Here is a 27,516-nt window from a genome sequence, read left to right on the forward strand (position 1 = left end):
TTCGTATTTGGGGATTTCCGTAATTAAGTTGTTCTGCTCCTGCCTCCCAAAGCAAAACAAACTAAGAAAGATATTTTGAGCCATTATTGTTCACATGCGAGATTAAAGGCGACGTTGTTGATGTGAAAGAATGCAGGCTGCTAAAATATGAGTTGGTGACACAGATAGGAAAATCTAAGACATAGCAAATCCTTTTCATTGCTTTCAATGCTCTTTAGAGGTTTTTTGCACAGTCCTTGAGCTCTTGTCTGCTTCTACAGGGACCACTTAGTTCGAACTGCAATGCAGGAATGTTGAGATTAGCCTTGAAAGTGCATATACATTCCTAGATACTGTCCTGGTATACTGCTGCTTCAAAGGAAAACAGTGATCAGCGCATTATTTGAGGACCAAGAAAACTGGAAGGGCGTTATGGCTTTAGCTAATGGCTTTTGCACTGTGAGCCCATCCACGTGCTGCTTGGTAGAAGAAATTAAGCAAGCTGAAAGAATTCAGGTGAAAGTAGTCACAGGAACAAAAATGTGTTTTGTGTTTCAATTGCATACATATTTGATGGTTACACTGAGTAATCTTTGTTTGTGATTTAGAAAGATGTAAAGTACTGCATACTCATCTAAGGATGCGTGCTTTACCCTCGATCAGTTATCATCTGACATAGAGTCATATAGATTTACATATCTGGAAATGAGTATAGTAGTGCACACTTAAGCATCATGTGAAAATAAGTGCAATATGGGGGAAAATTGCTGGGTAAATTACCAGCTTCGTGGAATGGCAGAGATGGGGCTGGCCGTACCATTTGCTGGGGAAAGACTAATTAAAATTGTTGGAGCAGCAATTATTTGAAAAAGAAACAGAGTCTTGCTACTGGCTTTCTTGTTTGTTTTTTCTTTGGGGTTTTTCTGTGTGTGTTGTGAGAATCAAAATTTTAGTTCAGGAGGAAAGCGTGCTGCTCTTAAGGCACTGCCGCACGACGCTAGGAGCGGGGTGCGCGAGCCTGAGCTCGTCCCGTGCGAGGTTAACGGGATTCGATATCCCAATTCGTACGGCAGCGAGGGCATGGCTACAGCCTACCTTTTAAAAGAAATGAAGGAAAGTTTGTGAGCGTACGTGGCAGAGATGAGAGGAAGGAGGACTCTATGACCAACTTGCTCTAAGTGTTGAACTTGGTAAGCTTTCACACTGCTGGTCAGATTTGCATTTGATTTTTCCCTGGTCTCTATGCACTAGTGGAACAAATAAACTGAGAAACAAAGCAAGATGCAAGTAGCTGCTTGCTTGGGAAGTTGATGGCAATATTTAAAGCAATGCTTTCAAAAGCTTTACTTGCGGTGCTGAAGGAATACATTGATGGAGGCAGATGTGCCCGCACCTCCTGTTAAAAACCAATTTAGATGTTTGGTAACTCGCAAATGAGTGTTGACATAGTATGTGGAAGGAGAATAAAAGCTTCCAGTTTCCTCCATAAGGCAGTTTAGCCTGTTGGTTGTTTAAATATGCAGTTGTTCTCTGGGAGGACCTGGAGTTGCAGCTGTCACAGTTAGAAGGCCACCTTGCCGGGAGACTGCTTAAATACAAATACATAAACGTGTGCTTGCCAGCTGGGCACTGCAGTAGGTGCCTAACACTTGCATGCGTGGGGAAGTATTTTCAGGTGTGTGTTTCCGATATTAATTAGTTCTTTAAACAAGTCTCACTGTTCAGTATGAAGGTTGCATTGTAAAAGTTATGAATTAAAATGATAGCTTTAGCATTTTATGTGCTATTTTTTCATACTAGATGTAGCTTAAAAATCTGTGGGGATTGGGTGGTGAGTCTTTTTTTGTTGCTTTGCTCTTTTTTTTGTAACATGCAATTTTAGTTTTCTGAATATATTTTTTAACATTAAAAGTATTTCATAGTTAAGGAAACGTTCTTTATGTCCCTCCCTCCAGAGCTCTTGCTCTTTTGCACCCCAGTACTTTATTTTTCAGTTAAAGCCCTTTCCCGGTTCCCATGAGGGCAGATGGAAACCAGATGCTTGATTTTGGACGTATTTCCAGCTTCAGTAACTTAGCATGGACTTGCATAAATACATCTCTAAGTCACTGATTTGTGAAGAAGAGGCACCTATCTTAAATATCGTGTTGGGGGACTGTTTCTCCACAGTCCTGCCTAAATGATTCCTTGCAAGTCAGAAAGATGAAGATCTTGGATTTTCACTTTTACGTGAGGTCATGATACCCACAAAACTTCTGGAAAATGTGGTAATGGGAAATGCAGAGATTAAGAAAAAAACAGTACAGAAAAGCCTGGAAAGTTATGGGGGGGGGTTTATTTTTTCTTTTGTTTTTTTTTCTTGGCTTTTATAATAAAGAGCTAACTTAACACTTCAGCTCATCAAACCAGTCTGTACAACTGGAGTGTGAAAATGGTGCTGTTCTTAAGAGGAATTTCTTTCAATTCTTGTTGAGAACTGTATCCTTTAGTACTCCAGGCAAAAAACACCAGGATCACCGAGTTTGGGAACTGAAAGGCGGGTTCTCAAGGTTATTGAGACTTACTTAGCTCTCACTATGTGCAGTGCTTCAGAAGTCATGATGGGTACTGTGGATCAGCAGCAAATGGTTGCTCAAATGCAGCTGCCACCTCTGCAGTGGACAGACTAATGGGTTTTTGTGATGGAAGATGGGTATTGCAAAGTAACCGATGAATTTCCGCGATTTCTTGTTTTGTGCTTTGGTTTTGTTGGGCTCTTTTGTTGTTGTTTGCTTATTTATTTGTTTGTTTTTAAGCTACGGGGCTATTAGTGGCTCAGGTGAGGCTAGAACCTGCTGGATGTTTTTGATGTGGACTGGGAGAGCCAATGTTTGGATGAAACCTAAGGGTCGGTGCTGCAGTCGGTAAATTTAAACACGAGTGTTAAAAAGCATGAATCAGCGTTTATGTACCTATTATTTTGTCTGCTTTCCTGGGTCCGAATCTTTATTATACCCTTCCCTCTTTTAAATTTTCTTTCAGGAAACATCAAGTCTAGACACTTCTTAAAATGCAGCTGAAACTCTCATGATGTGAGGTGGAATAATAAGGGGAAAAAATGTTATGGATCATTTGATTTCCATTTTCTAAGGTCATTTTCCAAGTTATCCATTCCAGAAAGATTTGTCTGCAGTAAGACTATCTCAGTATGCTTTTTACTTACTATTGTTATTGTTCTCAGACTAACTTAGATAAAGATAAAATTAGATTGTTGCTCTGGTAGGCAAATACAGAGGAAGAAGAGCTTTTTGCTCTGCAGAACCTATTCTGATAATACAGAAAGAAGGATGATCTTGCTCCTGTTTTCAAGATGGGAAAGTGAGGTAGACCAAGTTTTAAGAGACTTTTGAGTCTTTGCTCCTTTAGATGTCAAAATATTCCCCAAATTTAGGCTGGCTAGAAACTACTTCATCCTGCAAAAATAAATGCCGGCAGCACAGGGAATGGCACCACGGATGCGAAGAGCCAGCCCTGATCACTGTTATGAGGCAGTCTGAAGACCTAATGGTTAAAAGTTGAAACTGGCTCCATAGAAAGGAGAGAAAACAATATAACTGCTAGGTAAACTGGAGAGAGAGGCTACTACAATTAGAAAAAAAAAAAGAGGAACAAGTAGAAGAATACAGGTATGGAAAGGATTGCAAGCTCTTAGCAATGCATAAATCACTGTAGCTGATGGTTTAATCTCATTGTCAGGTTTGAGTCCTGGGTTGCTCAGGATGAGTGTTTTGTTTTCATAAACCATATAAGGGTCAGCTTTAAGAAAGCTATGATAAGAATGCTTTAGGAAGTCATATTCTCCAGCTATGGTTTACTAGCCGTCATCATTTCCCTTACATAGGCATTTTAATCTTAAGTCTTCTGTTATTTGCTTTTTTAGCCTATAAAAGAAGGTGGTTTTTCCTGTGCCAGTTGGACATAGGCACTGCCTTGGTTGAAAGCATCATACCTTCTGAATCAATTTTTCTAAATTTGACTTTATTACAGAAAAAAGGATTCCAGAATAATTCTAGTTCTTACAGAACTCTTCCTTCAAGGGTGTTAGACCTCTCCATGAGTGTTGGTTAATTAAGGAAATAAACACCATTATATGTATTTTGTATACAGTTTAGTTGCCAGTCAAAACCTTAGGTAACTTGTTCCTCAATCCTAGATGGTTACTCTCAATCCTTAATATTAATTTGGTATAATTATGCCTGAAAATAAACTGACTGAAAAATAACACCCTCTCCAGTCGGCTTAAAGGCTCAACATTCAAAGGAGGCCTTTTGTTGCCTGCCTGAAATCGCACCCCACGCGCGCCCAGGCAGCAAGCACGTCCTGGGAAATCAGTACGAGCGTGTTTAATCGTGCTCTGCTACTCGGTTGCCGCAGTTCTCCAAAGCCTGGCCGTGCTGGGGGCCTCCCAAAGCTTTTGCGAGCACAGGGTTGGTGTGTGTGTGGACATTGCATGGAAACCTGTTTCCAGAGGAGCATTTGGGTTGCAAGGACAGGTGTTCAGAAGTAGGAAAACGTGGTAATAGGAAGGCATCCGTTAGGAGCTAAAACACGTCGCTGATGGCTGCAGAGGAGATCCTGCATGACCAGGCAAGAAAAATAACGAAGCAAAGGAAGACAGCACAGCCCTCGCAGTTGATTGGTCAGAAGCATGTGGTGACTGTGCTGCCGTCCCTCTCGTGACTTCTGAAATCTCGGTTTCGACACTCAGCTTGTGTGTTTTTAGAAAGTTTAAAGTCTAACCTGAGGGAGTGGAGGAGGAGGAGAGCTGTGCCCGCAGGGTTACGATTTGGTGGGGGGACGGGGATGTGACTGAAAGGCAAGTGCGTGTGAGCGTCGATACAGGCAGCTGCCACCGATTTTGTGAGCTCGAGAAGCGCCCGGGCGGCTCCGGGGCTTGCCCGGCCTCCGGCGCGGTCGGTGGAGGCATTTGCTCTGCAGCTCGTCGGGGAAGAGGTGATCCGAGGTTGCATGCCTCGTGGCATAAAAATCCCAAAGTGCTGCTGTCGGCCCGACCTTTGGGCCTGGAAGTAACGTGAACGGCGGGATAGATGCTCCGGTGGAGCGTACGGTCAGTGGGCAGGGTTGGAGAGTCGCTCTGAACCCCCACGCTTCCAGCACGTGTTCGAGGCTGCGTTTCTCAGAAGCACGTCCCACGAGCTCTGTGCAGGCTCCTAAAATTCCTGCACGGTTCATAGACGCTGCCTTCACGTTACTGGTGCAGAGCGTAGCGGTCTCATGTGTCGCTTCTGCCGGTGGTGTCTTGCTGCAGAAGGCTTCCTTCTCTTTCCCCAAGCGCAGGTGGTTGCGCGACCACGTCTGAGGCCGCGAGTGCCCTACGAGTAACGGGTGTGCTGCGCGCGGCGATGGTAGCTGACCCGGCGGCTTCCAGGCTCACGCATTTGCATCTTAACAAGCGTTTTCCCGAAGCCGAAAGGGTTTTGTGTGTGGCCTTTATATTGCAGTGCAAGCAAACTGAGTCATCTTAGGTCCTCATGTCTTATCTGATTTTTGAAATTAAGCAGTGCTGGATAAAACCTCGTCCAAGGAATTCAGAGCGAGCGGGGATGCTGGTTTCTTCTTTGCACACAAAGGTGTCTTGGTGCATAAGTGTATGCACTTTTTTTTCTACCTTTCCTCAAAAAAAAAAAAAAGCGCTTTTGCTCCTAATTTTGCAGCTGAACAGGTTTTGCCAGCTAAGCTGTGCTTTTAGAAAGTGCCCAGCAAACTAAATAGATGGAAGGGCACAGCTCTGGATTCCAGCTGGTATTTAAATTCCTCTTTTGTTGTGCACAGCATTTTGCTGCACGGCAACTGGCAATTAGATGAACCGCAAAACATGCCACAGCTAAGTGAACCTGACAGACTAAAGACTTGCCTTTCAGTTCAAAGGAGAGTTACTGGGATAAAAATGGAAGGCTGCAGGGTAAAAACGGAGCCCAGTGATTTGGAAGGGTCCTACCTCCACATCTGCCAGGAAAATGGGTGGGAGCGAGGGCTGGTTAAGTGATAGTGGCCTTCCATGTTATATAGCGTAGCACCTTCCAGGACTTCTTTAGAAAAGCTGCGAAAGATCAGAATTTCTAAGGGTGGGTCAGCTTCTTGAGGTTGATACTGTACGCAGCATGGAAAAATAAATATAATAGTAAATATAGATAGTGGGCAATGCGAAGCAGCACTAGGAGACCATTATTTACTGAACTTGAAAAAGTTTCCTTCAACTTTATGTTTAACACTTTTTTTTTTACAGTAATTTGAACTACATATATGTATTGTCTTTTTCTTATTGTATCATAAGAAATTGTATCAATTCTATTGTATCATAATACCAATGTGGGAAATGTTGAAAATCTCAGGCTGGTCATATGGGGTTTAAATAAGGCGGGGAGTGGGGGCAAAAAGTGAATAAAAGGAGCAGCTTTGGCATTAAACGTGTATTTCAATGAAGATTGAATAGCAGAGAGATAACAGGCTTTGTTTGTTTTCTTCTTTGTCCCCAGGGGAAATGAAAAACATTACCTTTGAGTTGCAGCGATTGAAGCAAACTTGTGGTTATGCTTTTGGGTTTTTTTCTACATATCTTAACCTGGTGGGCTGAAACAGAGTACAGTCAAATTAGGAGTATGTTTTGAAATTGCACCCTCGTTCACGTGAAAATAAGGAGGCCAGGCCATCCTAAAGTAATGGTCTCTAATAAATTAGGTTTACAGGCTCCCACTTTATGACGGGTCTTCAAGGTTCCTGTCCTCGGAGTCGGAATCCTCCGTGGAATTGGCTTTAGCTAATTGAGATTGCTTTTCCATCAAAAACTATGGTCCTTCCCAAAGCTGTGCTTCGAGGCAACGGGAACATGCCCTAAGGGAATGGCTGAGTGTTGTAGGATACCAAACTTTCTCTTGGTGCTGGGCCCAAAATAAAGCAGCCGTTTGTGTCCACTGATCGCGGACAGAAATGACAGCATGTTTTCAGGGTGGTTTTCTTCTTGACTTTTTAAACGTGGACACCTGCTTGCTTGAATAAAAAACTGTGATAAAACTGTAGTCACTTCATTTTTCTAATGAAGGGAGAAGAAAGAGAAAAAGATGGTAGATGCTTGGAAGGATGGCTCAGATGTTATAATCAGTGGAAAAGCAGCTGGATGAGAAGTGAGTTGGGGTACCACCAGTTGAAGTATAGTGAGTGCTTGTGGGAAAATATTTGCTAGTCTGGTGAAATCTGAGAGTCCCTCACTGAAAACGGAGGGAGGAAGTGTTGGATCCCCAAAGCTCCCGCCTGTTTGCAGTGGGTCAAACGATAACAAAAGGGCTTTAACCAATATTCTTGCTTTCCTTAACCAGTGAGAAGTGTCCACGCCTTTGCTTTGTGCAAGTGGTGGCATGGCGCACGTCTGACAAATCCTGTAAAATCTAGTCCTGAACGTTGTCTTAGATTTAATCTGTTAAAAAATTGGTTGTTTTGAGACATGGAATTAAAAAAAAGATGGGGAGAAAATCTGATGCAGGCGATTGTGCTGACAGTATGAACATTTGCTGCAAAATCGGAAACCATGCACACGTTTCGGATAATATGCTGGGACCAGTCAAAAGAAGAGATATTTATCAGCTGTTGTTATTATAAGGACTGTGTTCTTTAATTTTAAAATAAACATGATGATAACTGCAGCAATCATCCTGGTATGTTCCATTAAATGTTCTGACGTTAAATTATTCTGATGTAAAATGATTTGAAACTTTTTTTTTTTTTTTACAAAGACTCAATTTCTAAAACAAAGCATGTACAGTGAAAAAAGAGAATATGAGTTCTTAAAGGTTTATGGTGAGCAGATCATTAAAAATGTAATGTTAGTTTTGGCTTCATGTTTAGATGTACGTTAATTTAAAAGCCTATTTTCACTATATTTTACAACTAAAACTAAGCTCTACTGCGCCTGAGTTATGATGTGGTTGATTTCTGTCTGTGGAGGCAGGAGTGGGCAATTTTAATTTACTCGGATATGTTTTGCCTGAAACGGTGTAGATGATAGGAAATATCTGGAAATTAGAGCATCGTACTTGATCTCAGCAGGTCCTGGGCCGTCAGTGTGCTTCAAGGGAGCGGTGCGGATGTACAGTCGGTGAGGATCGGTTTGCAGCTCTCTAGCTAGTGGGTAAAAGACAAACGCCTGCTTGTGATTTAGGGTCACTTTGTGCAATTCCAATAACTTCCTGCTATATTTCAAATTTGGAAAAAGCAGAGTTGAGGGAGTATCTTGGTGGGTAGCAGCGAATCAGCTAATGTACGCCACATGGTCAGATTTATATTTTATTGCTTACAGCAAGAGCTCACATTTGCAAGCTGAAACTTAATACCGAAAATGTGCCTAGGTTGATTGTGGTGGTAGTGAGTGTTACTGGGATTCTGACCGCCGCCGACTAATAACCTCCAGGTTGCAAGCTAGGCGAGTCAGTCGGTTTTGCTTGTTTTTTAGGTTGATACACATTCCTGGTGTTGAAAAACCTTTTCATTGCTATTGATGGGTGGAAACAAAACATACATGTTCCAACATCCCCAGTCTGAAGAGGCTGCAATTTTATTTCGTTTTAAGTGTTCTTGAATAACATAGACACCTCTAACTAGAGGACTGAATTTATATCCAAAACATTAGGTGCATGTATTTTAGATGCATGTGTGTTAGGAGTGCAGCAACAAAACTAAAGTCATCTTCACTAAGTAAGTGGAATGAATCTCTTTAAATTATGGGAGTTAATTTTGCTGCCTGTTGATAGTGATGCACTGTGGTATAAAGCTGCTGTTTAACTGGTGGAAGTGCCTGCTTCCTATGTAAGGGCAAAGTGTCTGCTCTCAAGGAACGGTGAGGTACCAGACTGGCCGGTCCGTAGGGGTTGCCATGATGTTTGCTCTTAGCGTTGTTCCCAGTTAGACGTTTTCCAAGTGTGCGTTTCCTGCCTTGTAGTTCTTCTAAGAAAAAGGTTCATAGCTGTATTTCAGGAGGTCTTTTGGTAACTGTCTTCCTCCTCTTTATAAACAATCCTTGGAGGGGGAGTGTATATATATATTTTTTAATTTTTTGGTTTGACTTATGGCAAGCCATTAGAAAAGCAGTATTCTTCAGTTTCTTTTTTATATTGTTTCATTCAAGTAATCTTCAAAGAATATTGTTCTCCAAGCTGCCTTTGATACAACTGGAGCTTTCTTTTCCGTGTGTTATAATGGATTTCCATGCTATGCAAGCTACTGCAGTATGTAATCGCTAATCTTCCGTAAGTGCTGCAGCACAGTGTAACAAAACTTTTTTTCCTGTGGCAGTATTACCTGCTATGTGAAGCACCTAATTATGGCTTTGTGTAAAATGTTATATTACTCACAAAATGTGTTGTCTGTTAGTAATCTTGTTATTTCAGATGTTGTTTTGTTTGTTTAGAGATGATCTTGTGATTAAGCATCGCTTTTACATCTAGGATTTCTAGTTCCATTCCTGGGTTTGCCATAGATCTGGTTTGGCTTCAGGCCGTGTTAAGTTCTTTCTTCTGGTTTCCTTTTTCTTTTTTTCTCCATTTTTGTAATGCGGATAACTCTTTCATCTGCCATTCACACAGGCAAATCTGATCTTACCTAAAATCTGTTGAGGACTTCAATAGTAGATGTTACACAAATGAAAATACCATAATTACCCTTAAATTAGAGGTGACTATTAGCAGTCATTTTTATTTAATTCCTTGTGAACTGAGAAGTTTTTGATCCCATCCCACACACACACGCTTTATTGTTGCAAAGAACTGAATAGGAAAATACTGATTATTACATATATTTTACATTTCAGTGACGGATTAATTTTGCTTTGAACTATTACATAATACTTGGGTTTCAGAGTGTGCACGGGTTTCATCTCTCAAAGAGAAGTCGCCAGAGGAAAATAAAACCAGGAGAAAGGCACGCTCTCCTTGAAAGCTCTGGTGCAAAACACTCTTGAGTGTCGTTGACCTCTACGCCTGTGAGTTGCATCTTTTACGGTCGCTGTTGCTTTAATATTAGGGGTGAAAATCCAGTTTTGCCTGGTGGTTGAGTAGCAAAGGCCGACGTGTGTGTCGGTTCGGCATCGGCGCGGTGGCCCGGCGTTTTCCGAGAGGACGTGTGTTGGCCTGACGTTCAGTAGCGTGTTCCAGTGGACATGTCCTGGTCTGAACGCCGGGGCGTGAAGAGTACTGAGACAGTTTGGAAACCGTGGGGAAGGCCCTGCCTCGTCTCAAGCAGCATGCCGGGTGGGCCAACCTGTCGGGCCGGTCTCCGGACTCGTTCTGGCTGGTACCGATGATTCAGCGGAGCCGCGGAGGGGGGAGTTAACGGCGGTGGCTCCGTAACCCCGAGAAGCGCCGTGCTTGCGCAAGGCCTCTGGCTTTGATTTGCCCTGAGTAGCTGCAGCTAATAATTAAATCGGGGTCTGGTGGGTGTTGTTTCATAGCTCTGTCAACGCCACTCTAATCTCGGGCTGACAACATCGAGGTGTTTGTGCTGTGTACAGGAAGAAAGTGTTTTCTCACGCTGGTTTTTAATTGCTTCCAACTTTGTGCACGGTGTAGCCCCACTTTCCCCTAATGCATGACGAGTCATTTGGGAAGAGATTCTTGGTTTTCTTTACCCACATCTCTGCGCCGTTTCCGCTGTCTGCGTCAGAGCTAAGCCTTGCTCAACTTGGTGGGTCCAGACCTGAGCTAGAAAGCCCTGAGGATGCACCCGAAACGTCAGCTTGGTCCCAGCTCACTCTTCCTTATCCCCGCTAGACAAAATGCACTTTGTCTTTGCAGTTGAGGATGCTCTTCCATTTGCAGAAATGCAGGAATTTCTGTTCTTGATGGGATGACAGTTCCCTGCGACCCCGTGGTGCTTCTGGCGAAGCCGTTAGACGTTTGCGCTTCTCCCGCAGAAGTGCGTGGAATGAAAAATCTCCCTCCCTTCTCGAGATGAGCAGGAAGGTTTCAGAGACCCTACCCCGACTTCGTAAGGGTTTTGAACTGCCCTTTTAACCGGTTCCGTTTGCTTCGCGCGTGCTCCACAATCCTCCTCTGTCTTAGGCACGGCCTGAGGCCACCGGCTGCCGCTGGAGACGTCAGATCCGTGCTCGCCCCCGGGCAGCGGATCGATACAAGGGAGATGCTTGTGATGCTGCCGGTTTTGAGCAGCTCTGAAAAGTGGGAGCATGGGCATCAGAGAGTGGCTTAGAAAGTCAGGAGCAAAGGGCAGACCCGAAAGGAAACAACTGGCTGAAAGGATATTGTGTTTCAGAGAATGAGGAGGCTTTTGAGGGAGGAATGCATAACTCTTGGGGGCAGAAAAAGAGAGATAGTAGGCATGAAAGAAGCAGTGAAAGCGCTGTGGCACATCCTCAATCCAGGGATGTTAGTGTTGATCCAGGCCCTGAAAGACCGCCTTTTCTGGGCAAATATACCATGGCGAAGAATTGCCTGTACTTCTGATCTGCAAGAGTTTAAAAGCAAAAATAGCGGCAACAGATGTATAGGAGTGAAATGGAGGGGGTGGGGAAGAGATTGCAGATCTTCCAAAAACCACTTTGGGATAGTAGCCTGCCCACTGGAAAGGCTGCTTTGCCGCAGAGGCTCAAACCAGGGCTCACGGAGCTGCTACGGAGGGTCGTGCCCACTAGAGCAGGAGCTGGCCTTGGGTTTTTGTGTGCTTGACACGCAGCTCTCTTAGAAATCAAGCAAATGATTTTTGTTGTCTGTTTTCTCTGTTGGCATCAAGTGCAGTCAATCTAAACTGTGTTGGGTGCATACTCTGTAAAATATTGGCGCAGGTTTAGGTCTTAGCTTTTTTTCCAGCATTCTTGCAGACTGTGTAAGCTGCGTGGAGTCTCTCGGTTAAAATGAAGCTCGCAAGTGATTTCGGTCTCTCCACTGCGTTTAAATTCACAGCAGATTTATACGCTTTAATGGTTTTGGATCTTCAGTGTTCCTCTTAGCTCTATGCAAGTTTTATGCTTGTAATATATGTCAAGTACTTTTTCCCGCAATTTTGGCAAGCTACAAATTTTGTAACTCTCCTAACTCTTACCAAGATGCAAATAAAACTATAGTTTTTTTTTTTTAAAAAAAAGATTTCTCTGAAGGTTTGAAAAGTTGGTCTTCTGTGGATGTAGATGAGCACTGAATCTGCCAAAATAAAACCCACAAAAAATTCCCGAGGCTCTAAGCGACTGCCTGAGATAGGCCCGTAGGCATTATAGAGAGTTTGTGTCAGCAGGTGAGGTTGTTTCCAAGCTGATGTTTGCCGTTCCTTTCCGACTGGAATAATTAAGTCCTCGTTGGGCAATTAAATGGGTTATCTGAGAGGCAGCTGGCTTTTGAGTTTTTGGGGGCTTGCTTCTTTGCCTAGTCTGGTTTTTGCGTTTAAGCTGTGAGTGACTGCGGCTGTACGAGGCAGTATGCCTCGGCAGGGAGGAGTGAATTACGGAAATAACGTGAGCTTAAGCAGAAGGCACTTTTAACACATTTAATGCCTTTTGGTAAGAAAATAAAACCAGAGTATTTTAGGGTCTACTTACTATATAGTATCCTTTGTAACTGTTATGCTTCTATGCTGAGGCTAAAAATGGTATGTAGAATACGTTCTTAAAACGTCCTGTGCAGTTTAGAAAGCCAAAGTTTTAATGAGTGCGGTGACTTCAGAGAAAATTAATGCTGCTTGATTGCTAGCGGATTATTTTTTCTTTAAATACAGTCTGCTCGTGTGGAGTGGCTTTGTAAGCTTCAGTGACACGTGCAGTCACTAAAACACACGCACTGCGCTAGGTGTAATGTCTAACAGCGTTTGGAAGTACAAAAATGTGTAATGTTTTCCATTCGAGGCCTCTCAAGTACTTAAATGTGTCTGCAGTTGATAGTTATCTTGGAATCCCTTGGCCAAGAGAGTCATCAGGTATCTTTTTCCCAAGTTTTAGAAGGCAGATAAAGAGCTTTACAGTTCAGTCCTTTTCCACAAAGCCTTGGGGGTAGCATGCCAGTGCTTAAAATCACTATTATTTCAACATTTCTGTTGATCGTTTCAAAAAAAAAAAAAAAAAAAAAAAAAAAAAAAAAAGAAAGAAAGAAAGAAACAAAACCAACCAAACAAAAAACCCCACTAAAGTTGGGGAAATGAGAAATACATTTCATGTAATCATAAGGCTGTACTTACCTGGTAGACTTGTGTCTTTGTAGGGAGGATGGATTCCTATTTTTAACTTAGATGTGTTTTTTCTTATTTTATGCTAGAAGTAACAAAAGCACTTTGGAGTGAAATAGTTACAAAGTAACAAAAAAAAAAATTTCTCTTGGTGTGTCAAAAAAAAAAAAAAAAAGGTCTTTGTTTAAAGAGAAGGGTTTCATCTCCTGTTAAAGTTAATGGAGCCTGAGGCATTTAGCAGCCTTCCTGGAGTAACATAATACTTTGCAGGGCTGGGCCTGAGCTGTTTCTGCCATAAGCCAGTATTTAGCAGACGCAGCTCACCTTTGAGCAAGATCTGAATAAATGACATAATGAAACTCTTTGCTTTATTTTTCTTTCCATCTTTTTTTTAAAGAGGGATGGAGAAGGTTGCAGTTTTCTTTGGGGCTTTGTTTGGAGATGTAATTCCACGGTTGATTTTTATTTTAAAACTAAACCTTTAATTTTGATCATGGATATTTTTCTTGGCTGAGTTTTTTTTTCCAATACATTAGCACTAGAGAATGTCTCCTTGTTAGGATGAGATATCATGAATAGCTGCACGCTGTGGGTGAGGCCAAAAGGAAGTATGGGGGTGAGCTAGAGTAATCACAAACATTAGATACTTGCTCTTCACTCACCCTATTCATTGTATAATTCACCGAAATGATTTTATGCTTAAAAAATGTGAGGAATTCATCAGATCTTTCTTATGACGCACCAAGTTCCTGCTGTTTGGTTTTGTGTTTTTTTTTTCTAAATACCATGGAGTACTTCTCTCATCGTGAGTCACCAGTCGTCAAGTTACCTCTTGACTTTTTTCAGTGCTTTTCCTTCTTAAAAAAAAAAAAAAAAGGCGGGGGGGATTAAATTGGTCTGATCCCCCCAAAGAGGATCTGTCAGACATAGCTGACATCTATTTAGGTAAAAATGTGGCAATGAAGATATAGGATATGCCATCAGTGGTGTAATGCTATGCTCTGCTGTAGGTTGCTGTGGCATGTTGGTGATCGGGCAAGGAGATGTGATGAGGAATGGCTCGGGGACCCTAAGGTGGTCCTCCTTCCACGAGGGCAGATGTGGTGGGAGGGCTTCAGCGTGGATTAAAGAGCTGCTGTGGATGCTGACCTGTTTGAAGGAGCGCGTGGTTCTCCTCTACAGCTGGTCTCCAAGAGCATTTGCCGTTCACAAGCTCCGGTGAAGCTTGTCGGTCCACTTCTAACTTGACCCGTGCAGCCCATCCGGTGCCTTTTTGGAATTTCAGAGGCTCGTTAGCAAGCATTTGCCATGTGGTGTCATTGTCCTTGTGCGTTTATTTTAAGCCGCGTCCATAGCTATTGAGTGAAAGATGTAAGGAAACAATGTGAAGTTGGCAGCAGTTTATCTTCGCTGCTTAAAATAACACAGATACCTCGGAGAGTGGCATGATCTTTAGTGACATTTTAATTCTGTTGGCACACTTTAAAATAGCCAGCTGGGACAGTACAGATAGACTTGTTTTGAAGCTTTGCAGTTACCATCTAAATGCCAAACTTTTGAGTAGCAAAATAATGCCTTTATATATAGATTAAACAATATCTCTAATCAGAACTGCCTCACAACGCATGCCAGTAATTGTGAACAGCTGCATTGGAATAATACAGCTGCTAAAACTCTTCCCCACCCAATAATGCATGTACTTGTCTAGTCTAAATATTACTCACGGGTGCTACTCGTGGGTACTCATATCTCTGCTTTTTTTTAAGGATACAGAGAATTGTTTGGTACATGTGCCTTGGAGGAGACCAGCTCTTGGTTGTGCTAAATCAAGAGATCAGAAAGTGTATGCAGAATTGCAGAGATTAAAAATGAATACAAACCCCTCCACGTACAGCAAACAGATAGTATCCTGCCCTGAGTAGCTTTGCTTCGGTGTGTGGAAACAAATATTGCAATAATGAAGTCCTGCAGTGCTTGTGTGCGATGTCCAAAGTGCTGCAGTTCTACCTCCTAGCAGGCCTTATCTGTCTCTGCAGAATACACAGGGCCGCTAAAGAAACAAATAATCCTCTATTTTAACTTGGTTAATTTTGTTTTTATCCTGTATGTGGATGCTCTTCACTTTAAGGGGCAAAAAATGCCTGGCCAGACCTTGAGGCAGTTGACATGGGAGGAGGGGGGAATACTGAAGGGCAAGGCACTCGAATATGTCAAGATAAGCTTTCTGTATCCAGGTGTTAGGAGAACTTTTTGGCGCTTTTCCGTGGACTCAGTAACCAAGACTATGCAAGGGGTGTGTTGAAAGAGGCAGGAATATGTTTAGGTGCGGAAGCATTATCCTTGCCTGCCCCTGGCTCCGAAGAATTGCTCCTCCCTTAGCACATAATAAATGGCTCCCCCAGTTTTGCCCACTCTGCTTTCGTGCCAGCTGTGGTCGTTGAGGTAGAGCAAGTCTGGCCTGTATGAACAGCGTGAAAGAGGTGCCACATTTGATTCACTTAAAAAATATACCATCAAGGACACTGAAATGATTTTAGCGATCAAGTGTTGACTGCTCTCAACCTCAGGTTCAGTCCTAGGAGAAGAGATCTTCGTGTTTCATACCCTCATACCACAGCAAATCCAGTCCTCTTGCCCACCATCACAGTCTGTAAATACTACTTAAATGGTCTCCCTTTTTAAGAAATACATAATGTTACTACCTGCATAAAAGATAACAAATGTGTCATTAGGTTGAGATGACTGTGAGATCATTTAACTGGTTGAAACTCTTTGTTTTGCTACGATATTGCACTAATTGCTACATTTTTCATTTATTTACGTAGCCAGAGGTATTTTTGTTTTCGCTTTGAATTTTGGTTTAAACGCTAGGTTCTCCTAGCGTGCCGGGGCGTAGCTAGAAAAGCTGTTGCTGGTCACAGGTGACGTTATTGCACGGTCCGTTTTCGATGCACGTTGTGTGCATGTGAATGGTTGAGGATGGGAACATAGACTTGAAGAAATTCTTTTACCTTGATGGAAACCATAATTATCATCATCATCGCTGTCCTATCGCCTGTGTCTTGTTTTCCCCTGGGAATTTTTATTTGAGGAAGCCTTCAGAGGCCTCTGATTGAACTGCAGAAAGCTGTGTGATAGAAGAAGACATAGAAGACAACAGGAGGCATCTAATTTTGCCTATGTGACCAATTTAAAACCAGTCTGATTAAAAGCTTCCTGAGGTTAGCATAACTGTACTGGTCGTAGTGCTTTGCGGCACTGAGCAGTACTTTTCCTGCAATATTACACAAAGAAGAGTGTTAAGAGGGAGACGTCAGCACAGCAAGAAAGTGGTGACTCTGTGCAAACGTTAGGCAAAGCGCTCTTGTAGCCGATTTTGATTCTCCACTGATAACGTTAGTCAAATGTCTCCTGAATTCAACAGCTTAATGAGGCTGCCAGAGAGACAGCAAGCTGGAATAATAACTGTTTGACCCAGGTCCAAAAGTTTTCTGATCATAAAGTTTTAAAGCACTGTTGGTTGGTTTCCCAGAACCTGAAGTAGCCTTGGGATTTGGCAATCGTTTGGCAGCCGTGCGTGAACAGTGGTGCTTCCTGTGCTTTTGGCCAACTCGAGATAAATGGAAAAGCTTACGCTTCGGGAAGCTGAAACATTTCTTAGAATATGCTCCTTCCTACCGGCGAATTTGCATAGTACGTGAATATATTTGAGATTGAAACTGTGTCACCTTTTTTAGACAATGCTTTTTGTCTAATGTGCTTGCTGTATTTTCCAGATTGTATGAGTATACTTAAAGAAGTCATTTATTTTGATCTCAGTTTTGATAACTGGCTTGCTCTTGCTCCTGCAATCTTAATATTAAGAACAAGGGGAAGATGGTTTTCCTTGTGTTCTCACCGTTCGGGGTTCCCTACGGCGCACAGTCTGGCACTATCCATCCGTACCAATGTTGTGTACCTGCCAGCGATACGCCCAAGCCTGACCTGCTCCAGAGTCCGCCGCGTAACTTGCACCATTTCTCCTTCATGAACGCCCGTCAGCTCTTGGTTTGGGTGCCGCCGGTGATGTCGCTTGTCTCTATTTACGCTTTTGTTTTCCTAATGAAGAGTGTGTCCCACACCTGTTATTTTCCTTTGAAAAGCACCTCTCTCCGACATATGCCAGGTTTATGATGCTAACTTGCAGGCATTCTTTAATTATAAAGGGCTACGTGATGATCTGTCGGGAGACAGTTGTCTCTAAATGGATTAAAAGAAGCTTATGTGGTTTAAAAGCATGCTGCATCCTTCATATGCCAAAAATAGTTCAAGTTAACTGAGAGAGTCAGAAGAGTAATTTATCTGTATAGTACCTGCACAGGTAACCTAAACATTTGTTTAGTTTTTCAATTTCAGGTAGCAACTTCTTCCCCTCTGTGAATGTGGGATGTAAAGAAGAGAAGAACAAGGTAGATCCGTGAGTTGCCCCGGTGGTGCCAGACAAACTGTTCCTAAGCATCTGCCCACAGGAAAAAATGAGACACTGTTTAAATCAAACCTGTCTTATGCCATACAAGATCATTTCTCAGCTGTTGAGAATCAAAGTTGCCATGTCCTGACTCGTGAGCAAGGCTCTTGCTACTTTGCTCTAGTGAACAATGTAATGAGAAGAAATGGTTTGGAAAATAACTGCATTGCGGAAAGATAGTGGCAGTAGCATGGAAGTGTAACAGCATAGGAAAGACAGGATTTGTAGTAAGGCTGGGAAAAGTAAGCAAGTTTTCAGGTATTCAGGATTCTCTAGAGGTCTGAAAGAAAGCTAAATACAAGCTGGGAGCAACTGCTGGCAGTTTACTTAGGTACATATCCATTGCACCATCTGACAGAGAGGTACTTGGTACCTGCAGCGAAGAAAAGTGTTAAGGTGCTCAGCTCCTGAAGAAGAGTGAAATAATTCATAGTTGTACAACGTGCAGAGGTGAGTGAGGGGAGTATGTATGTAACATAAAAAATGAAGTAAGAAAAGACGGCCTATGTAGCATGAAAAAGATGAAATCAGATGTTGAATAAGAAACCTTCCTATCTCATTTGGTTTTAGTCTGATATCCACCTGCAAGGAAAAAAAATCCTCCTTTTCAAGTGCAGATGTTCTCCCCAGTGCAGCTGAATTCTGCAAAAAGCTTTTTTTGTTTGTTTGGGTTTTTTTTGTTTTTTTCTCTCAGTTTTTGAAAAATTCCAGCCTTTGAAAAATTCCAGTGTATTATCAGTAGAAAGTCATGTCTGTGGCACAGAACCGCAAAACCCCATGAGGCGGTAGAAACATTTATTGCTCCTGTCAAAGGTTGCTTGCTTATTTTGTCTTGCTTTATAATAGTAGTAGTTTGCCGCATTGTGAAGGTCTCAACAGGCTTTGTGACTGTCAAGTGCTTTGCATCAGCTTTGCATCACTGGTTAGTCGCTCACAAAAACAGTTAATTGCTTCATATGCCTGTGTGCATGCTGTGAATGTTATTACCTAAGTATTTTGAGCAGAAAAGGGTAAAAACTGCTTTTCTATAGCTAAGACTGTGGGAAGGGAAAACTCTTTGGTTAGCTGGACTAGTGCGGGTCGGATGGGATTGTTCGTTTTCTCTGCTTTCACTGTTGCTGCGAATGGTGGAGGAACTTTAGGTACCTTTACATAAACAAACATTAAATTTCCATTGTACTTTGTTCATGTGCGGACTATTAACTAGGAATTAGCTACTTGAGGTTGTTGTTTCTTTGCAATTTTTCTTGCTTAGCTCTTGCAGTAAACAAAATAATTTCCAGCCGCAGAATCTCCTCTGGCAGCTGCTCTGACTTCGACTTCGCTTTCTCATAAAGCTGTGGTGGGACCTGTTGGCCACGCTAACCTGAGGCCTTATGGAACAATAGTTGGAGGCTTTCTTATAAGACTTCTTTCAGATAGAAATGTTTAGACATCTAAAGCTACAACAGACAGCCACGTCGAGACATGCACAGCTTTTCTTGACATGCAAGACCTGCAGTACACACTATTAAACCAATGACCTTAAATATATAAATGTATAAACAACGCACGGAAATGATAAAGGCCAACAAAAGCAAGGGGCTGTAGAGGAAAAAGTTAACTTCTTCTGGCAAGTGCATGTTCATTAAATTGGTTTTGTAATAAACATAATGTAGTGGGAGAAGGAAGGCACCTAGCTGGACCCTGAGGTGAGGTACCACGAGGGTGAATGTCATCCCTCCCCGCTGGAGTGCAGGAGGAGGGAGAAGGAGGCGTCTGAGGGGCTGAAAGAAAAAAACTGAGTTTTCTCTGAGGACAAAAACTTGCAGTTTTGGTGGTGGGTCACGCTCCGGAATCAAGAAGGATGCTTAAAGGTATTTTTGACCTTAACTGGAAAGAATTAAAGCCATAGCATAGCCTATTAAAGAGAATACAGAGTTGATACTTTTTAGTGTATTTAGTCTTATGTACCTTTATTAGTGATTTCTGCCAGGTCTCTGGGTTTTCTGGGCCAGGGCCAGGCTCAGTGATTTCTCTGAGCATCCGTCAGCCAGGCAGTTGGGACAGGCTGAGGACATGTCCACGCAGTTCAGAAACGGCTGGCGATGCACAGCGCCGAACGCCAAAGTACCCCCTGCAGTCGGGTAAAGGTTTTAGTCCAGAACTTCAAAGGAGCGGTTTTCCCAAGAACCTTCGCAGTATTGACCTACTTCTAGTGTTAGGTTGCTCAGATTGTTCGTATTGTCGTAATAAAGGGTCGGCAAGAAACGGGAGGCCTGAGGGTACAGTTGGGATTAGGCAAAAAAAGCCTGGGCGGCGTTTTGGGTGTCCACGTGGGCTGATGACTGTTCCTGCTGCTGGTGTCAGGAAGAGGGACTGGACTCTTCTTTTGGTGTAGCCACCTGACACCTTGGAAACGAAGATTTCATCTCATTTGGTTAACTACTGTTCCACGGTATTTTTTTCGTAGTTCCTCATAAAGCCATGAATGGCTGAGCTGCTTCATAGAGGAGAGATGGTGTTTTTTAGCTTCAGAAGGAAGTAAAACATCATTATCTAATGGCTGTCTAAATTGCTGGTTACTTCATGTGAGAGAAGGAACTTGATATAAATGCTGTTTCCCAAGTATGCAATTATGAAAGCCTTTCCCAAATAAGGGTATGTTGGGGCTTGAGGAGGTTGGTTGTCGTGATGATTTCCAGTTAAAGTACGTGTGGCTGCACTTTTGAGCTTGTTTGAGCTGTGTTTTAGACAAAGGAGGTAACATAAACATTAGTCACCATATTGTGGAAAGCACTGGAAAAAAAATTTAGTATATTAAATGTTGAATCTCCTAAATTATAACCTAGATTTGATGACAGACTGAAGTCAGCACTTAGTCTAGCATTTCTTTTTGAGGGTTTTGGAGCAATGACTAGGTCTGCGAGTCATTTAGACTTATGTTTTTGATTAAGCTTGCTATTTTTAGAAGGTAGCTTGCTGTGTTAGAATTAGTGTCTAATAAACACTTCTGAAGACATTAAATGTATAACTTCCACTTCATTATAAGCCATGGTGCAGATGCTGAAGGCCTTCTTTTGTTCTGTCTTGCCGTTTGTATTTAAATGTTGGGTAGACATTGTTGCTTGGCAAGGCAGCTTCAGGAGTAGTGTTTTTTTTTTTTAAACTAAGTAAAAAGAAGCAAGGCAAAAGTGATAAGAAATAGCCACCATCACTGAAGGTAAGGCGTAAGCTAGTCTTGCACGTGAGCCATTAGTTTCCCCATTGCTCATGAGTAACACATCAGGGAGGGTAGAGGATTACCACCTAGTGAGCTAGATGACAGGATGTAGACACCCCGAACTACAATAATTGGCTCCATAATTGGTTTTTGGGACTACCTGTAGCGATCTGCCTGTAAGACGCAGGACATGGCTTGGTAGCATCTGCGCTCTCCCTGTCCCAGCTCTGCCCAGAGAGTAATGGGCAGAGCAGACAGATGACCTCCTCCTCGTCCAAGTGCCAGCCCTCAGCTGGAGCAAGAAATCCCACCGCAGTCTTGGACTTCACCTCGCACTAGACCAGAAACAGCCATTTTCGGTAACAGGAGCATCATGTTTCTGGGGATCCAAGTGCTTGTCCTGCGCTGCACCTTGGTCGGCTTCAGGCCATAGTGGTCACGTCGTCCAGTTACGTGAAGAGCCCAAAGAAGGTACCAAATAATGCATTGGGTCACCTGCCTGGGGTTTCTAGGTTTCTAAACCTCTTCTGCCGTGATGGGACGTTTTTAAAAGTCTTGTCAGTGAGAAGGTAAGCGAGATAAATTCCACAGTATGCTTTTTGTTTGTTTTTGGTTTTGTTTTAATAGAATAAAATATTGTCTGACTGCACTTAAACTCTCTTTACAAATGTGTTCAGTAGGGGTTGCCACAGACCACAGGAATGAGACTATGAGCGGTGGTTGCCTTTGGGAGGTCCTGAAAACAACTGATCCTTTGTGGGTGGGAGTACCGAAGGAGAAGGCAGCTTCTTCCTCCCCTAAAATGTCAGTGCTGTTTATTTTAACACATAATCATGAAATCCCAGACCGTATTTAAATTTAAGAAGAGGACCTAGGATTGATTTGGCTGAATATCAGATGAGCAGTAAAAGAAGAACATAATTTTTCTTGCTTCTACCTGACCTTAATCTGATGTCCTGGGGGGAGCACGTGGTGCGAGGACGTAAAGGTAAACCCAATGTAAAATACTGACATGTTACATTATATTTATTTCCCCCTTTAAACATACTGAAAATTTAAAATCACTTGAGAGTGATTCACAAGCTAATATTCCTAGGCTAAATATAACAAAGCAATATTTCAGAGGTGGTAGATGTTGAGCATATGTTCTGTCAAGAAAAAACTACCAATATTCTCAGCTTAGTCCATTAAATACATCTCAGCAAAGACTGTGAAGACCGAAAGTCTGAACATCAGTTCTTTCCAAGTGGGGTTTAAAGCTGTTTAAACATCACCCATCTGACTGAGTATTTTTCTATCATTTCAGCTATAAACTGAGAATCCGCAGAAACACTTTCCAGTGTTTTGTTTTTCTTAATGCTGAGAGAATTGTGTGCGTGCTGGTCTTTGCATTTTAGCTCTTGAATTGTCTCCAGTTTATGGCCTGTTCTTGTAGGGCAAGAGGAGAAAGAAATGCATTTCGAATGCAAGAACTAGTTTATGGAATGAGAGAGGTTAGCAGCAAGACTCCTTGAGGTATATAGTATGTGAAATACCCTTGTGCTTTGAAAAAACAAATTGGCGTCCCAGCTTAGCTCTCTTATAGCACTGGTTTAAGATTGTCTTTTGTTTCCCTAAGCAGCCAGTCAGCATAATTCTGCATTGTGTTTGATGGTAGTTAGCGTTTCCTTTGGAGATACATGCATTAAATGTCCGCAGAAATTATTTTTAAATAAAGCTCCTTCCGTATTTGGATAGTGACATAATTTGACATGTTCAACTAAGTGAAAACTCATATAATAAACTATAACTAAAAAAGAGGCTTAAGAACTAAAATTGTCGTTGATGGCCCAGAACAGCCTGTTGATATGTCACTAAGCATGATGACCATGGATTTGAAAGCGCTGCCGTGTTTCTTAAGGAAAAAAAAAAGTCATCTGATTTTTGTAATGAGGGCGAAGAATTCCAGTACACTGAGTATTCTCATTTAGTACTTAGAGATAATTCTGCTGCCTCCTCTGTGGCTTGTATTAGGATGTGCACAGGTCTGCAGTGTTTAGGCCACTGGTGCTTGCCCTGGCAAGATTGCTCGAGCACTGATTTACCATCTTGTGTTGCTTTGGGGCATTTTGTGTGCGTTTCTACAAACCTGTGGGAAATGTGTGTTATGTTACTGCCTGGCAGGCTGCTCGAGTTATTAGTGTCTGTAAGACAACCGTTCCTGATAATATAGATGTTGTAACGAAAAGCAAGCTCAGGAATGTGTTTCCCTTCCATTGCTGTGATCCAGAGCAAGGTTGGTAAGAAATGAATTATGTCTGTAATAGAGAAAGGGCTTTGGTCTAGGAAAAGAAATATTTGGATAAGCTCTTTTTTCTTTGCTTTAAATTACATCTGCATTTGTTTTCATTCAGATAACCCCTAGTAAAAGTCCTGACTTGTTATATATGTTAAACATTTTCTGCCTGTCATTTTTTTTCATGAGAGTTGGCTAATTATCGAAAAGCAAATGCATTTAGCTTTCTACCCTGTCAACTGGACTGCTGTCTAGAAATAAAGAGAAGCAAAAAACCTGAACTGTAGACTAAAATGGTAAAGCCGTTAAAGGATCAGATTTTCAGAAAGAAGATCTGACCAGTGGCTTCTCAGGGATATAATATCTACTGCCAAAAACTATATCCCGGTTGATCAGCTAGGAAAAAAGGAGTTAATTTTGAAAATGAGGGGAAAAAAATCCTCCTTTTTTTCCCTATTAGAAAGAGTCACCTATTCAAATTTTGTAGAAAGCCCTCCTGAGCCTGAACTCAGCCTGACCTTCGTTGTAGGAGTGAAGATTTTTGCAGTTTGTTGTTGTTGTATCTCAGATTAACTTTACGAGCAATCCTTCAGGATACAGAGATGGGAAAAACCCAAATACTTGTGTTAATAATGGTATTGTGTGTTCCTCTTATTTGTAGGTAGGCTGATAAATGTGGTTACCTCCCTGTGATTTTCCACTGAGTTTTGCATCTGCTGTTAAAGTTGTGAATATGATACGGCCTCTTCCGTAAGGGGCAGAAGGGCTAGCGTGGTGGGACCTCAAGTGGAGAGGAGAGACTCGCTCGGAAACGTCTTCAGGAGTTTGGATGCGGTGAAGCTTTTCAGATTTGTGAGCTGATGGGTTTGGTCCTCCCTTTTGGAGGTGCACGCGCGGGACAGCTGAGACTCGTCCAAAGAATCCTGCTTCACACTGAATTTGATTCCATAACACTGACTATTAAGATTATGCTATTTGTGCTGAGGGTCTGTCTTTGGAGATGGCATATCGAATTGTATCCGTGACAGTAGCGTGAAATACTGTAACTTCACCTTTAATTATGGATTTTTCTAGGTATTAGTAATTATAGAAGGATCCTGTTACATTCTTGGCATGTTTTTTAGGGTGAAATACTTGGAAAGGAAATGAGTAAAGGGAGAATTTAAAGAATGAGTAGTTTTTGCTGGGTATGTTGCTTACAGTGAGGAGCAGACCAATTTGTTTTCCTAATAAGGCTGCGCGGGAAGCTGGAATGTTTTGACTTGCGTTAAATGTCACAAAAGTATTCCTCGGGGAGGACCAGCTTGTGGTATGTTTACAGAGCAAATCCCATCGTGTTTGTCTGGTCTGAATGAACTGTTTACACAGCCTAAACATAGCTTTTCTTTTTTTCTTTTCTTTTTTTTTTTTTGAGAGGACAAACAGGCTTGATCTTGATGGAGAAGCATGTGCAAAAACTGCATGCACTTTCATTTTCAGTATTAGGGCTGTCAGGAACTGGCAGTTGCTGCTTGTATTTTCGTGGGGTCTAATAATTCCTGCGACACTTGCAACTGAAGCCTGGAGCTGGCTCAAATATCCATAATTTGCCAGCAACTTGTGTGTGCGCTGTCTGTAATAAGCATTTATAGCAGGCTTTTGTCTTTGTTATGTCTTCTGTGTGTACATTGCTTAAAATATTACATAAACTAATATCCTGAACTGTTAGAGTAATTCAGAAAATGTCTTTCTGCTTGAAGCCATCCTACTTTTTTAACGGGTTGTAAGGAGGAAAGCGTTTTGCATCGCTTTGAAAGCCTGTGTCATCAGTGGTTAATACAGTCAGCCAAAACGACAAGAAGTCCTGACGTGCTTGGGTTGGGCTAGGTGGGATGTTGAGTGCTGCCAACTCAATAAGTGTGCAAGAGTCTGCAGTTAAATTACTTTTCTGCTTTGCTAATTTAGTAATATCTATCCCAATCCTGAGAGCAATAGGCAAGCTTTAAGCTCTGAAGGAAACGTTTTCTTAAATGTGTGCATCGGATGTGTTTTGCTTTTGCACTTGAACTGAGCATTTCCTTTTGCACTGTCTTGTCTGACCGCCGCGCATTTTTCACATTCAGATCTTGGTGGCTCAGTTTGCCGGGTGAGCACTTTCTGTGCGCAATCCTGGATAAATCACCGATTTTAGTCTGATTATGGTCTGAAGTCAACAAGGCCAAGTAAAATTGTTTGAAGTATGTCTGGGACACGCAAATTTATGCCCTTGCTTCAAGTATGTTTGGGAGAAACAGAGTAATGGTATGCCGTCTGACTCCAAACGTTAAAAGAATATTGGGAACATTTTGGTTATCAAGAGCTTTTTTTTTTTTTTTTTTGGTATGGTATTTTTAAACAAGAGCAAGTATGTCTTCAGATCATTGGGAAATAGCGCTGAGCAAAAATTCCATTCTACGTACAATCTCATACATCGCAACCTCAGATTTAATTATTTTGTAGAAGAAAACTTTGTTATGCTCTTGCTATGAGGGTGGAATATCAGGGTCCAGCTGTAGCAGATAGAAATTTCTTTCTCAACCATTAGATATGGTAGTTGACTTGAATTTTTTTTTTTTTTTTTTTTTTTTTTTACTGTTAGGTCAATTTGATAAATATTCAAAATATTCAAAGTTGTATTATTAAAAAATGTGTACCTAAGCTGTGGAGTGACATACATGTTTCCTGCTAACTGTAGTCCTTATAAGAGAGAAAAGTTACCATATGCATTGGCATTTCTTCCTCTTGCTGCTTTTGTTGCTGCCGGTTGACAGCTCTGCAGTTCGGAGCGGTGAATGATGCAGCCCGGCGCGGTGGCGGGCGCGATGTTGGCAGTAAAGCTGATTTGTGCAGTAGAGGTGTTTAATTAAATCGAAGCCTGCGTTTACTCATCTCAAATTAATCTTTGCACCTGCCCAGCAGATTATCTTTCAGAAGTAACAGTCCAGCTTCAGCTCTTCAAAACCCTACTTAAAAGATGCTTAGGAAATCAGGGTTGTGTGATTTCGCTCAGGATGTAACTACCATTTCTTGGATCGTCTGTAGGATGCCAGCTTTTCTGAGCATCTACCAAATATGGCAAGAAATGTTTTGAAATGTGGCAGGAAGCCACTTTTCTACTGAAACAGTGAGAAAACCCTAAAGCACATCGGCAGCAATGTTTGTGCACAAAAACTCAGTGGGTTGGGTTTTTGTTGTTTTATGAGATTATGCAGTGTCTGTGTATTTTTGTACATATATATGTGCAAATCTGAAAAAAACTACAAATGAAATGAGATGCTTTTTACCCAGGATATGCTGCCAGTTAAGTTTTTGGGGTAACACAACTTGTCGATTCTCCTTTGCGCTTCCCAATAAGCTATTTGCTCTGCTTCCTGCTGCCCTGCGGAAACGTCAATGCATTTGTTGTTTGCAAGAAATTTTTTTGCTATCTACTGTGGAGTTCGAGTTACATTAAGCTTACCTTTGAAGACCCAGCATTATGCAAAGAGTTTCCATGTTACTTAATTTGATAACAGTCCTTCGGAAGGCATTTTTTGTTACTGTGCTTAAGAGAAGTTTTGTGTTTTAACCCTGAATAAAGGTTATGCTCTGTTAAAACTTGGCTTATCTGCCCAGAACTTTTGAGTTACATGATACAGTCTCATATGAAGGGAAGAAAAACAACAAACAAATTTGAGTAATGTCTCCTAACTAGTGATATGGTATCATTATAATATAAATCAAATAGTATTTGCTGATAGATGTTACAGCTCCTCATGTTACATCTGGATAAGTTCATCCAGTTTGTTTGTGCTTTTGTCCTGCATTAACCACAATGTTATAGGTTCAACTTGAATAATTTTTGTTTCCTTCCGAGGAAGGAAAACAAGAACATAATTCATACATCCGTGGGTGGACGTGGTGAGTTGGGAGAGGGAGATGCTTAACCATGAAAGAATTGATTTTTAAGGTTGCGTGTATATTTTCTCTTCCAGAGTGGCGACTGTACCAAAACCTGATCCTGTTCCTGTACAAAAGGTATGTTCATTATCAACAGCCAAGAAATGTAGCATGTAGCAACTAACTGTTACCCATCTGTCAAACCCTGTTGTTGATAAGAGCTGTCATTCAAACTTCCCTTTCAATATAGCATGCTCAGTTGCCATGTGTCACGTAAAGATTCAAATTTTGCAGTGCTAGGAGTGATTTTTTTATTCCAAAAGAGATTTGAAAGATGCCAAGTGATTATCCCTGAAAACATGCAAGTAAATATGTTGTCTTCCAAATTTCTGAATTGTTTTTAAAGCTAGTGCTGCTTTTTGCAAAGTAGGCTATTCCCAAACC

General features: G+C 41.8%; 1 protein-coding gene across 4 annotated transcripts in view; it reads left to right on the forward strand.

The window, feature by feature from the left end:
* The window catches only part of PDLIM5 (PDZ and LIM domain 5), a 124,054-nt gene that overhangs the window by 40,861 nt on the left and 55,677 nt on the right, over window positions 1–27,516 (forward strand). For all 4 annotated transcript variants that reach the window (XM_064510499.1, XM_064510501.1, XM_064510502.1 and 1 more), the window contains one exon: window positions 27,168–27,210. In XM_064510499.1, the coding sequence (XP_064366569.1) occupies window positions 27,168–27,210 (43 nt within the window). The remainder of the gene's footprint in view (window positions 1–27,167; window positions 27,211–27,516) is intronic.

This window comes from Dromaius novaehollandiae, chromosome 4 (assembly GCF_036370855.1).
Source record: "Dromaius novaehollandiae isolate bDroNov1 chromosome 4, bDroNov1.hap1, whole genome shotgun sequence".
NCBI lineage: Eukaryota > Metazoa > Chordata > Aves > Casuariiformes > Dromaiidae > Dromaius > Dromaius novaehollandiae.